The sequence below is a fragment of the Pogona vitticeps genome, chromosome 1 (genome assembly GCF_051106095.1).
Source record: "Pogona vitticeps strain Pit_001003342236 chromosome 1, PviZW2.1, whole genome shotgun sequence".
Taxonomy (NCBI): domain Eukaryota; kingdom Metazoa; phylum Chordata; class Lepidosauria; order Squamata; family Agamidae; genus Pogona; species Pogona vitticeps.
The window spans coordinates 96,582,617-96,595,561 of NC_135783.1; the positions used below are offsets into that span (position 1 = coordinate 96,582,617).

The window sequence follows — 12,945 nt, forward strand, 5'->3', positions numbered from 1 at the left end:
TTAACTATGAGATATGAAGCTACCATTTTCAACAGACTTTAATTATGATTAATCACAGTTTAAAGTTGGGGCAAAACAATTGACTTTGGGTCAGTAAAAGTGGTAGTTTCCATACGCAACCCAGCTATTCAGGGGAGAAGAGATGAGGGAGCACATGAGTTGAATGCTTGCTGCAGCTACTTCACAATTGTGCAAAACTATAGTTAATATGACAGCCAAATGCAGCCAAAATATAGCCAATGTTAAAACTGAAAAATTCTTCATGAACTTGAAAAACAGCATGAACTACAGTAATAGATTTACTCTTTTGAGAAAGGAGAATGTTCTTTCCAGTATGAAGATTTGTCATGGTGTGCTTCAGTTATGTATATAGTGACATTTATCCCAGTTAAGCAAATGCCAGTTTTCAACATGAGGTACTTTTCCAGCCCACGTACGAAACATACTGTGTCATTTGCTTATGATATTTCATGAAAATGAATGGTCTTCTATTCCGTAATTTTATGGACATTGCATTGTAGTATGATGGCCTTCATAAATAAAAATCAGAAGTAGAAACCATGGATGTATTTTTAGTTATGAGAAATGTGAAGGGGAAATGATCTTTAATGAGTATTTTGAAAAGATGAAATGAGCTAGCATCATGAGGAACTTCCCCAGGGTCAAAGAAATGAAACTAGAGTTGCAGACACATATTGTTTTGAACAACTTTTGGTATTTTTTCTGTCATCTAATGTGTTTTGTAATCTTTCATGCTAATTATATCCCCACTGCTGAAGCAATTAACATTCCCAGCAGGATGAGACTGTTAGAGATCACTACATTCTAGAGAAACCAAGAACACATTTTTAGATTATACCACTTGCTATTATAAAACTTAAAGGTCCACTTTATACTGAATTATCTACTACAGTCTTTTAATAAACTCTACCTATAAAAACCATGACAGCTGAGCAGACATAAAAGTAAGCTTTTCGATGCTTCTTCAATAAGGTACGTTACTGACAACTTTACATTTTCAGCTCAGATTTGGATGGAAAGATTCATAGAGCAATAACATCCCCTCAGTCTCAGAGACAGCATAGTGATATATGTCCTAGGAAAGCCTGTGAGTTCTTGTGTGGAAGGCTATTTTCAAGGTATTTAAATGAGATTCTACCAAAGCCGTTATTGAAAGGCAAGAGAAAAAAGCAGGAAGACTGAAAATCCATTATGGGAGTAAGATGGAAAACCTTGTCCTGTATTTGCCAAAATTGTCAAAATACTTGAAATGCAAAAGGAAATGGAAGTTTTTCAAACCCCACATCTGAGCTTCTAACATCCAATAAAGTGCTACATTAGGTGGGCTTTTAGTTTGATCTGGAACGATAGTTGTTTTTTACTCAAGTGAGCAACAGTTTAAAAAAAATCTAAATATTAATTACTTTTAATAATGAATACATAAGTGTACTCCAGAATTATACTTCAGCAAATAAATTACTTTACTTTGAAGATAAAGTTCTTATGCCATGCTTTTCTATTTGTTCACTATTTACATTTATACTCTGCAATTCAAGTTTTGTTACTTTGATTGCTGTGATTGTTATTGTTGCTGCGGTGAACTCAAAGATCTGAATGCTTATCTGGAGCTGGGATAGGATAAAAACAGAAGAAAAAGCCTGAAAAGCCCAACAGATCTAGTCTTGACGGGGTACTCACTCTGTCACACAGCTCTTCAAATGTGAAGTCTGCAATGGTTCCACACGCTTTATTCACTCTCAGCCCTCTGCCTTGTACTTTTAAAATCCTTGGTCTAGTTACTATGGGAACATGAACAAAGACTCAATCTTGTCTGGATAATTACTATAAAACCCATCTCTTACAGATAGGAAATGCATAGCTTGATGAATAATAGCACATGATTCAACACATAAATTAGACAAAATGCTGATACAATGACTGCCACTTGAGTGTGGCATCAACCCATATACAGCAGTGGAACTTATTAATTGGTCAGTGGAGATTGGGCATTGTGTTCTAAATGTATTCTCTTTCAAGAGAAATTAACTTACGTACAATCATTTTGTTTTTGAGCCAGCTCATCAAACAACTTATCCATGACAGCCTCCACATCAGCTTCACTTGTGCTACAGTGAAAAGAATAATAGAATATGAAATTAATAACACTTGAAGCCAACATCAAACAGCTGCCTGAGCTTTCTTAGCTTTTTGCCCACCAGGAAAAAAACAAGAGGAAAGAGGGAATACAGGATGCTGTGTTGTAAACACAAACATTAGATTTAGAAGGCACTTAAAAGCAGAGGACATGAAGTCTCAGGTAGATGATTCTGTTCCATTTACATACATTGAAAGACGTCAGTGTTTCAAGTTGATCCAGTTAATGAGGCAATGTGGGCAAGGCAAGGTCATCTCTGCTATATGTGTATATGAGAAGACAAGCTTCTCTCTGCATCTTCTAGACAAAATAACAATAAAGAGGCAAAGGCTGTCAAGCTTTTGAATAGTAATCCTTTGGAATTAAACAGAAAAAAGAGATAGAGAATGAAAAAGAAATTGTGAGACAGAAAAACAATTTGACACAGATACAGCCAGAGAGTGAAAAGGTTCAGTTTTTTAGACTACAACTCTCAGAATCCCCCCGACTGCATAACTGGATGGGAGAGTAATCAAACCCCCCTCCACCCATTTTCAAACCATGGATACATTTCATTTATTTCATCAGGTTTATGTGTAAATAAGCATATAGATATATATGATTTCATCATCTTTGAAATACTCCCATATGCTTCTTGAATTAATTTTGGAGTGATCAATAAACACATCAAATCTTCCATCCAATACTGGTTCCCTGTCAGGTCCTGAAACAGTTACCAGCCATGAGGACTATGAAGTCACAGAAACATTTCAGCTCTCATTATAAGTCACCAGGTGGTTTACAATGGCTTTTTCAGTGCTTCTTTCCCCCAGTTTCTGATTAAAGAGGGAAAATTGCATAATATACTTCTCAAACTTTGGAGATGAACAACAGCAGTTATAAAACTAGCATGCCTGATTTTAGATATTACACAGATCTTGGGATATTAAACATTGCAATTTTGAAAGAAAACACAGTATCATGAAGCTAGATCTAGTGCCACACAGGCCTAATCCATACATTAAATAGAATGGAATCTGGTGGTAGAATGGACATGAATGCATATAAAAAGCAACCAGTGGGGGTCTTATTCATTCATGTCCTTCTTATATTATAAACAGACAAATACCACTGTAAGTAAAAACCAACACAGCAGATGGAGGGCAAGCTTATAATTCCTGATGAGTTAGTCTTCTACAGGCAGGAATACTGGGCTTTTTTTAAAAAAAATCAAGAAATATTCCAGTAAAAGATGCCTTTACCTTTCATCTGAAACAATATATTCCATTATGGCAATTATTCTTTTCCAGCACAAGACAAACAACAACAACACCCATCTGAAATCCTGCCCTGACCCTAAATTATTACCTCTGGTACGTTTTCTGCAACCATAGTTAAACAGTATAGTATATCTAGTGAATTTGCACACTATGATTAAGGACTGATTAAATACAAGGATGAAGAACTATAATTTGAAGTAGGTTGGAAACCATAAACCTGTTTCCACCATTGTTAATTTGGTGCCAGGATGGCTTTCTATTGTCACAGGTTAGCGCTCCCATGGTAAAAATGTACAACACAAAAGTTCGTATTTGCAATTTTCTTCCAAGAAGGGAAAAAATCCTTGGTGCCATTATTTACGATGAACTATTTATGATGAACCTATATATATTGTAGATATATTACAATTTCTATTTTGTTTTGTTCTTTCTTTTGTTATAAGTCCAGGATTCTTGATAGCCCAACGGAGATTTAAATGAACATTTTGGGGTGCTGTGCACCTCAAAAGCTTCCATTTTAGACCATGTTTTCAGAATCTAAAGAAATCTAGTCTATATTAAATTAGTCACACTGAAACAAATAATTCATTTATTTCCAGCTACGACTTTAAAAATGATCTTACACCTGATTCATATGGTTTCTAGAACATCTGTGAGATGGTTACTTCAGACAAATGTAGAGTTCCAGCAAGTACATGCTGAGAAGATGCATTAGCCACTCGCTGGGAGAAAAGACTGTGAAACAGTGGAAGGCTCTTTGGAGTTCTTTTGTTCCCAACTTCCTATACCTGTACATTGAACTGAAATGGTGGCAACAGCAGAATCCAAGATCTACTCTCAAAGGATTATACAGCCCCTCCTTCCACAAATCTGGAGTGAGTGCCTCCTTAACAAATAAAACGGGATAACTTTAAACACAACAGTTTTGCACTTAATTTAGATTTGCAGCTGACAAATGAATATATTTTCATAGAAGTACACATCCACATGTCCTTACCAGCAAATGCAAATTTTGCTACAATATCTCAAATTTAATGACAATTCTCTCTCAGAATATGAAGTATTGACATTTGAGTAATTTTCTGTAACTAGTCCTAATATTTCAGGCACTGGCTATGGTCTCAAAACCACTACAGTAAATCACTTTCTTTTTCGTGTATCTGGAAAGGAAAGCCTTTTGCAGACATGGCAATCCCTCAATCCCTCCAAGAGGATTGTTTAAAATTGGAAAATGTCAGATCAGATGCTAAGAATTGGCAACTCTATGCATAAAAGTCACAAAAGTTAATTTCTATACAAAATACTACATAACCCTGGAATATAAACAAAGTAATACAAACACTCCAAATAATACACTGGCATTAGAGGCATGGACTGGACATATTCATTTTGTTAGATAGAAGCCAAGTAATTATTTTAAAAGATTCAAAAGTAATATTAAAACAATGACATAAAGCTATGTGTAGAATCATACTTGTATTGGCTTGATTAAAACCACTTTATTTTTTTAGATGTTGGAACAACTTTGCATCACATATACTTGTATTCTCAAATTGCTCTGAGGGTAAACTATCATTAGAGAAACAGAAATCAGAGCTATACAGATAAATTGTACTTATAGCTGTATTATAGTATAATTTTTCTCATCTTCAAACACAGAATAAATGCTGAAGTAAATCAACACCCTAGATACAAGCAGATCATCTGTCAAAATAAGACAAGTTTTTGAATCTACAAATGGCAACACCCAACAGTAAATGAGTCCTTGTCAGTGGATTTGTATAAATAATTACTTTACTACAATAAGGATGCTCGTTTATTTACTAGGGAATTGCATACTCTTTTACAAGAGGATATTCATTCCTTTATAACCATCTGTCACTTCAGCTCCGCAAACACCACACCTCCCCCTCTCCCCAAATCTAATTAGTTTTGATTCAGTCACACATTTTTAAATAATGTTACTGAAGATTCTGAAAATGTTGTCAGATGGCATTAGTTCTATGGCAAAAATGGAAGGCATTTAGCTGCCTAACTGAAAGGATGGCATTTGTTGCTTCTGTTTGCCCTTTGACAAGGTATCCTGGTAAATGGAATTATTGAATAAAAATAATTTCACTTAAACTTACAGGTAGTATAGCTTTCCAGCTGCAGGTAGCCCTTGTTTCCTGTAGTCTATTCCAGAATCCAGCTGGATTGTGCGGCAGTATTTCTGAACATAGAAACAAACAAACCAGTGGCATTATTTCTCTCAAGCAGAAGCTGTGAAATGTTGAAGGTACAAGATATTGCACTAAGCCATCTGCTTTCCTATGAATCACTCTGAGGCAAATAGAACAGCAGCTTGGCAAGTTGTTTGCTTAGAAGGACAACACTGATGGACAACACGCTAGCTGTAAGGACACTCAGAAAGCCACAGAGAAACGTCCTTCAATCATTTATGGTGGCATTAATACAGATGTAATAAACCACACATCTTAAAATAATTACTCAATAAGCAAGATGAGCTAGAAAACTTGTGAAAATACAGTATCATAAAATAGATATTATCCAAATCTGAGAACGATAAAAATTTCAAATATTCCCAATATTTTTGGTCATTAGGCCCAGAAAGGGTTCAAAATGGCCACATAGATTGCAATAATATGAGGACACAAACACAGCTGAACTCAATGCACATTTATTCTAATATTTGTTGAGTTCAGGAGGATTTGTTTTAAGGAAGCATGCACAAGTTTGCACTGTGATGAGAATGTCAGAACTTCTGTGGAGAATCTAAAATCAGAAAACACAGCCACTGAAAGGATGTTTAAAAATGAGGCAACTAGGATAAATGTCTATACATTACAGTGGACCCTTGACTTACAGACGGCTTGACTTACAGACTTTTTGAGTTACAGACTTCTCTGGCCGCAAAATTTAGGTTTGACTTGCAGACTGAGATTTGACTTACAGACCAGAAAAAAACCAAAATGGAACAAAAACGGCCTGTTACAGGATTAATCGGTTTTCAATGCACTGTAGGTCAATGGAGACTTGACTTACAGACTTTTTGACTTGAGAACCGCCTTCCAATACGGATTAAGTTCTCAAGTCAAGACCCCACTGTACTGCTTTTATCCCTTTGCACATTTTGGAAAACATAGTTCTGTAGAACTGTACAATAAAAGTATTACTGCTACAAAAGTTAGCATGATGGAGAATATGAGGTTGATGAAGAGTTAGATAATAGTTAGATAATGTAAGATAATGAACTGGAACATACAGAAAAGTGTAGAGTCATCTATAGAGCTAGGGAGATCAAATGTATGTAAAGAGAATTGTTAATAATCTAGCAGCCCTCATTTGTTTCTGTCCACTTGTAGTTGTACGCAAACTTTCTCTGCTTAGTCAGAATGGGTTCAAAAGGACTGTGGTACATGTTAAGTACTTCTGTGGGAATATCCCCACTTTAATTTTATTTCCACTAGTTACAGTATATGTTCTAGTTTCTGACAGCAGGCTATTAATAACAGCTATTATATCCAACACTTAGTATTGACAAAGATTCCTCATATCAGATTACTCTGTTCACATGATAATGTATTTCCTGTGTTTTCACTTCATTGATCCTTCTGAGTAACAGAAATGCATAACATTAAAATAAATGTATTGGATTTTATAAATAAACAGGAACTTTCCTCTTCAATATTTGAAATTCCAACATCTTAAAACTGTTACTTCAAAAAAAGTAGCACTGCACAAATAAGCTAATGAGAAAAAGTGCTTGTAGAACACACCGCAAACTGCTTGTACAACACACGCGATATAAAAATAAATATATTAACAGGGTTATGATAGATGGAATTAAACACGTATTAGTACATTCAAAGATTACCAGTCTGTTAGAACTGTATGTGCTCCAAAATATTGCAGCACAAAATTGGCTACTTTCTATTCCCCCGCCCCCGTTTTAAAAATAATAGGCCCAACAGAAACAATACACGTATTAATTTGATCTTTCTTTGGATAACTGACTTCTCCATCATAAGATTGATTAAAGCCTACAAGCATGATTGCATTCCACACTCATTAATCACCATCAGGGAATTCTAATCAGCAGCTAAAGAACTTTTAACTGGAGCCTTTATTTTTTTTGCCTTTATTTTTCAAAGCCACAATCCAAATAGTTGGTTTACATTTAAAGTCTCTATACGTTCATATTTTATCTGACAATGTTAAAAGTTTCCTGTCCTCCTTCCTGAAGTAGTAGAAGCTAGACAAATAATGTGGCTATAAGCAATACAAATTGAATAATTCAGTGCTATGCTATAAGCATTGTGACTTTTTACCCTGTTCAACTCTAATGTTTAAAATTATTCAGCTGCTCAAATTTTAATGTACTGGTTTATGTATTTATGTATAGCAAAGGACAAACACGATTATACTCTAAAATATAATTAAGACGGTAAAAACAGACTTATCGCACACACAGACAGATTACCATAACAGAAAACAACTTTACACTCAGAAAAGTCACATTCCTGATTTCTTCATGGAAAAGGAACAGGATGCAGATATATCCTTTATGGACTTAAGCATAACTCTTCCCCTGTTACTCTGTCCCTGTACTAAGCATGCCAGTGCTTGGGAGGTTAGGATGCTGTAGGTGATATATGGTAAATCAAAGCCTTTTGAACCCTAACCTGAAGTAATTCCCCATCCAGTACTCCCAAAGCCATATTGGACAGTTACATTTCTGCTGAAATTAGGCTGCATTCTATAGTCTGGGGTTGAAAGGCCACCCATCAGATGCTTCAGCATCAACTATGAGAAAACTCAAGATTTACCATTTACCGGAGACAACTTGATACAACATTCTCCTGGCACAGCAATGCCATGCTGGTGGCACAACTTGCATTAGGCCAGGGAGAATTCCAAGAATATTTCTACAGCTTATGACGTTTGTAAAGTCCTAAACTAGTCCAAAGAGCACGTGTCAATTATGCCAGATTTCTCAGCTAAGTGACAGAATTGCTCAGGAATTGCAATAAACGAAGTGAGAAGCATTGATCTTTCTGTGAAATTTTGAGCATGCACTAAAGTGCAGGAAACATCAAATCAGTAAACAGTAGCATTACACGACGTAAGAGTATCAATTGCTAGATGGTTGTTGTGGGTTTTTCGGGCTCTTTAGCCGTGTTCTGAAGGTTGTTCTTCTTAACATTTCGCCAGTCTCTGTGGCCGGCATCTTCAGAGGACAGCACTCTGTGCTCTGGTGTAGTTGGCTTGGGAGAATTCATTAAGTCAATAGAAATGATATAATTACTGATTTGGAGGACCCTGACAGGTTTTTATAAGCAACTCTACAAACAGAATGACCAAAACCCAATGTTCTGTAAGCAGATGTCCTTTCCTTCCTTCCCCTCACATCCCCAAATTTCTGCTGGAGGGTGTGTGATGAACTGCAGGAGTAATGGGAATTACATTGTTGTTGTTAGTCGTGTCTGACTCTTCGTGACCCCATGGACCAGAGCATGCCAGGCCTTCCTGTCTTCCACTGCCTCCCAGAGTTGTGTCAAATTCATATTGGTAGCTTGGGAATTACCTACACATTCACTATGCTGATGACAGCTGTTCTGCTGGTGGAAGAACAAGACATCCTTGGTTGCAGTAGTTAGAAACGCTGATATAGTAGTGAGTAAAAAGCAGCTGCATCTTACAGAGAGGATAAAGAAGGGGAGAGATTAACACACACCACACATGTTAATGTCCTGATGTTTGTCCAAACACAAGAGGGTATCTGGCATCACTGTCTGCCCTAGAAAAGAGATAATTTGGCTGTCCCTCAGCTGCAATCTTCTCAGAATTTCAAATTCAGTTCATTCTGTGTGATGTGAGGAATGATGTTTGAGAAAACTTTGCTTCAGAATCTCAGGATGTTCTAGTCTTCAATCCTAATCCTATACGGTATGTTACATTCACAGTATTGCTGTATGGTAAAGTGTTTGTATATAAGATTTTCTACACTACCTTGGAAAAGCTTTGTAAGCTGTATTGGTTGTGAAGTGCACTTAAACATATATAACAGTTTATACAGAAAATGAGAGAGAAGTGTTTTATAGGTGCTAGGTAAACAGCTTTGTAGGAATTACATAGAAGAAAGCATTTCAAAAAGAAAAAAATTGATATGATAAGAGTATCAGATTAAATTTATAAGGCACTGTTTTCCTCAGAATGTTTCTTTTCCCAAAATTTTCACTACCTGTTTAGAAGTCAACTTGTCTTTGCTGGTTTAGTTCTGTTGAATTCATATCCCAACTGTGCATATCTTACTTTTGGCTATGAGAGTTCTGTTTACTATCAGTATTGTTCAGGAACAGCATGTTTTAAACAGGCCTCAACAACTTTATGTCACCTGCTCTGACAAACAGAATATTGGTAGAACCAGAGATAGCCCACAGTTGAGGGGGGGCACTTTATCCTGCAGTCCTTGGCTCCATCCATTGACAAATGGGCAGATTCTCTGAATATTCTGAGAACGTTCCAGGAGTGGTTGGTGGAGAAGGAGACAACTAGTATTTTACTACTGTCATTCCGTTCCGAGATTGCTGAAAGCTCCTTTGCACATGAGTTACCATGGAAAAGGAGCATATAGTTCAACAGAGAAGAATTGTGATGCCAGCTACTTCAAGTTCTGTTTTTCCACACACTTGTGTCAAAGTTTGTCGGGTCCGATCCAGTAAAAGCCTTGCATGAACAAATAGACTTCTTTCATTCTCAGGAGACTTTTCACCCAGCTAAAACTGACAGATGGAGCAGGTGAGCTTCACCAATCCCCGCAGTACTCTATTATCCCTCAAAAATCTGTTCCAGATGATTGAGAATCCTGAGCAATGGGAAAGGTGGCACTGGGGTACTGCAGTGGCAAAGGGAACTGGCAAAAGTTGCCTTCCTTCCTTTCCACACTTGGAGCAGCATTCTGAGTAGAACTTGCTTGAGAATCTTCTCCTTAGTGGCATAAAACTCCTGATCCAACCCGTTGTTTGCATTTCCCTTCTAAATTAATTTAAATGCTAGCCATTTTCTATTACATATTACTCAAATCATTTGCCTCCTTCCCTTCCATATACTTAGCTCAGGGGTCTCAAACATGCGGCCCGGGGGCCATTTGCGGCCCGCCAGATGACAGTTTGTGGTCCCCGCCTTGCCTGTCTCCCCGAAGTGCCCACGCGTCCTCTGCTGTCAAGAGTCAAAAAAAGCCTCGCCTTGCTCGCCGGCTCTCTCCCAAGACAGCACCTCTTGCACCCTCAATCTAGAACTGCAGCCTGCCAGCTAGCTTGCCTGTCTGCCAGCTGGCAGGCTGCAGTTCCAGATGGAGGGTGCAAGAGGCACTGTCTTGGGGGAGAGCCGGTGAGTGAGGCACACTGCCAACCCTTTTCCCCAAGCACCCAAGCCGCTGCCGAGTAATGCCTGAGATCGGACCTCGCTCCCAGTCCGTCCTTGAAGAGCACCTCCAACAGCGCCGCCAACAGCAGCTGCCGCATTTTCCTGGGAAGTGGTTCTCTGGCTCTCTTTCTCGGCACCCCCAGCACCAGCCCGGCCAGTGGCCGCCTCAGCACCTAGTGATGCTTCCTCCTCTGCCTCCTCTTTGTCCTGCTTCAGCCGCCTCAGCTCTAGAGGCTGCCTGGGCTCACCTCCCAAAGTTTGGTCCTCTGTCATGGTGGGGGTAGCTGCTGCTGCTGAGTACGCCTTTTTTTGAGGGGGGCCATCAGAGGAAGGTTGCTGGATCTGTGTGTGTGTGTGTGTGTGTGTGTGTGTGTGTGTGTGTGTGCACACCTGTGGGGCCCCCACCCTGTTCTGTTTAATTTCGTGGGTACCGATGGGGGCTTTCGTCAGTTGGCAAGGTGATGCTTTGAGGGTTTAAAAAAAATTATGTCGTGCCCTTCCCCCCCCGCTATGCGGTCACTGGCGCTCCCTCCGTTCTCGCTTCTTCATCCTGCTGCTGGTGGTGGTGGTAGTGAAGGAGCCAGAGGGGGTCATGGCCGGTGACAAGGGCTCCTGTGTCCCCCCTCTCCTCCTCCTTGGAGCCCCAGCTGGGCTAAGGAAACTCCTGGGCAGCTTCCTCGGGCTCGATGCAGCCCAGCCTCACCCAGGTAAATTGAGTTTGAGACCCCTGACTTAGCTCATTAGTCTACTCACTACCTGGCCCCAAACTCTTTGAATGGTTCCTTTCTATCCCTTCTATCCTTGATACTAGCTTCTTTTTGGATTAGTGGCACATAATCTCCAGCCACATGGAAGTCCCACAGATGACATATATTGTGCAAAGCAAAGTATGAGCATCTTTTTGTAGATTAAATGGAACTTACAAGTTAAAGAAATGGAAAATTCTGATTTATGTTATTAGAAGGGGACTGGGCTTCCAATTGCCTCTACCTTAGTTTACACTCTCAATATGACAAAGAATAGGAAGTTAACACTACATTAGATTGTTTCCTCTTTTCGAGTGTGACCTTCGAGGACAGTGATGGATATGATTAGGATGTGGGCTCCTTAAAACAAAGATCCTCAACTTCCCATGTGAAAAAGAATTCATGTAACTAGACAGAAAAAAGAGGAATTATCTAGCATTTGTAGGATTAAAAAAAACTTGGTCAAACTATTGTTCAGTATGCACTTAGTCTTTGTCTTCATGTTCAGATGTTGTTCAAACAGCAGACTTAAAAGAAAATAATGTCAATGAATCCTCCCAAGCACTATACATGACCTCTGGGGTAATTAGCAATCATTGAAAAGCAACAAGACTAAAATGTTCTATTCTTTATTACTGTCAGCTCTTATCTTGATCAGCATTTTAATAAAGATGGTTCGTTCCTAAGACAGTTCCATGAATCAGTCATAATTACATCCTGACACGTAGTGAATAGTAAAGCAATACTAAATATCACTTCATCAACCTTTCTAACCTTTATGCAAGTATTAACAGTAAATAATTTTTACACAGTCTAACAACAGAAAATCTGCATATATCTTAGCTTTGTAGAGACTCTACCCTAAGTGAATTTCCTGTGACCTACACCAGCAAAACACAATTGGGCATAATTATTCCAGCGCCTGAGATATTCAGGTGTTGCTTTTTTCAGCATGTACAACTTGAAGTACAAAAGGCTACTTGTTCTGCATAATAAATCCTCAAAGGGTTAAATGAAACATGTCTCCTTTTCCCAGGCACGTCCTAGTAGCTGCAAAGCTCTATAGCCTGGCAGACTGATACTGACAAACTGAGTGACACGCTTGTACATTTTAAAAAAAAGTTTACACTTTCAAACATGGAAATTTAAATTTATTTTGAATAAATAAATCAATAAATCTAAAAAGACAGACACATTTCAACACCCCATCAGACCTCATAGTTAAAGTAAATACATAAAATGTGCACAGTAACTATTAAATTGGATAACTGGTAGCAATTGCAAATTGAAGAATAATGCCCCTTTTGAATTAATCAAGTTTGCTTTCTTCAGTACATTTTTAATGGCTCTCAAACTG

The 12,945-nt window shown here is 38.2% G+C and overlaps 1 protein-coding gene across 3 annotated transcripts in view; it reads right to left on the bottom strand.

Annotated features, from left to right (window-relative positions):
* Positions 1 to 12,945, bottom strand: part of AFG1L (AFG1 like ATPase) — an 81,865-nt gene that overhangs the window by 30,636 nt on the left and 38,284 nt on the right. For all 3 annotated transcript variants that reach the window (XM_072998132.2, XM_020801349.3, XM_072998126.2), the window contains exons 8-10: positions 5,544 to 5,626; positions 2,056 to 2,126; positions 1,699 to 1,799 (exon numbers count right to left, since the gene is read on the bottom strand). In XM_072998132.2, the coding sequence (XP_072854233.2) occupies positions 1,699 to 1,799; positions 2,056 to 2,126; positions 5,544 to 5,626 (255 nt within the window). The remainder of the gene's footprint in view (positions 1 to 1,698; positions 1,800 to 2,055; positions 2,127 to 5,543; positions 5,627 to 12,945) is intronic.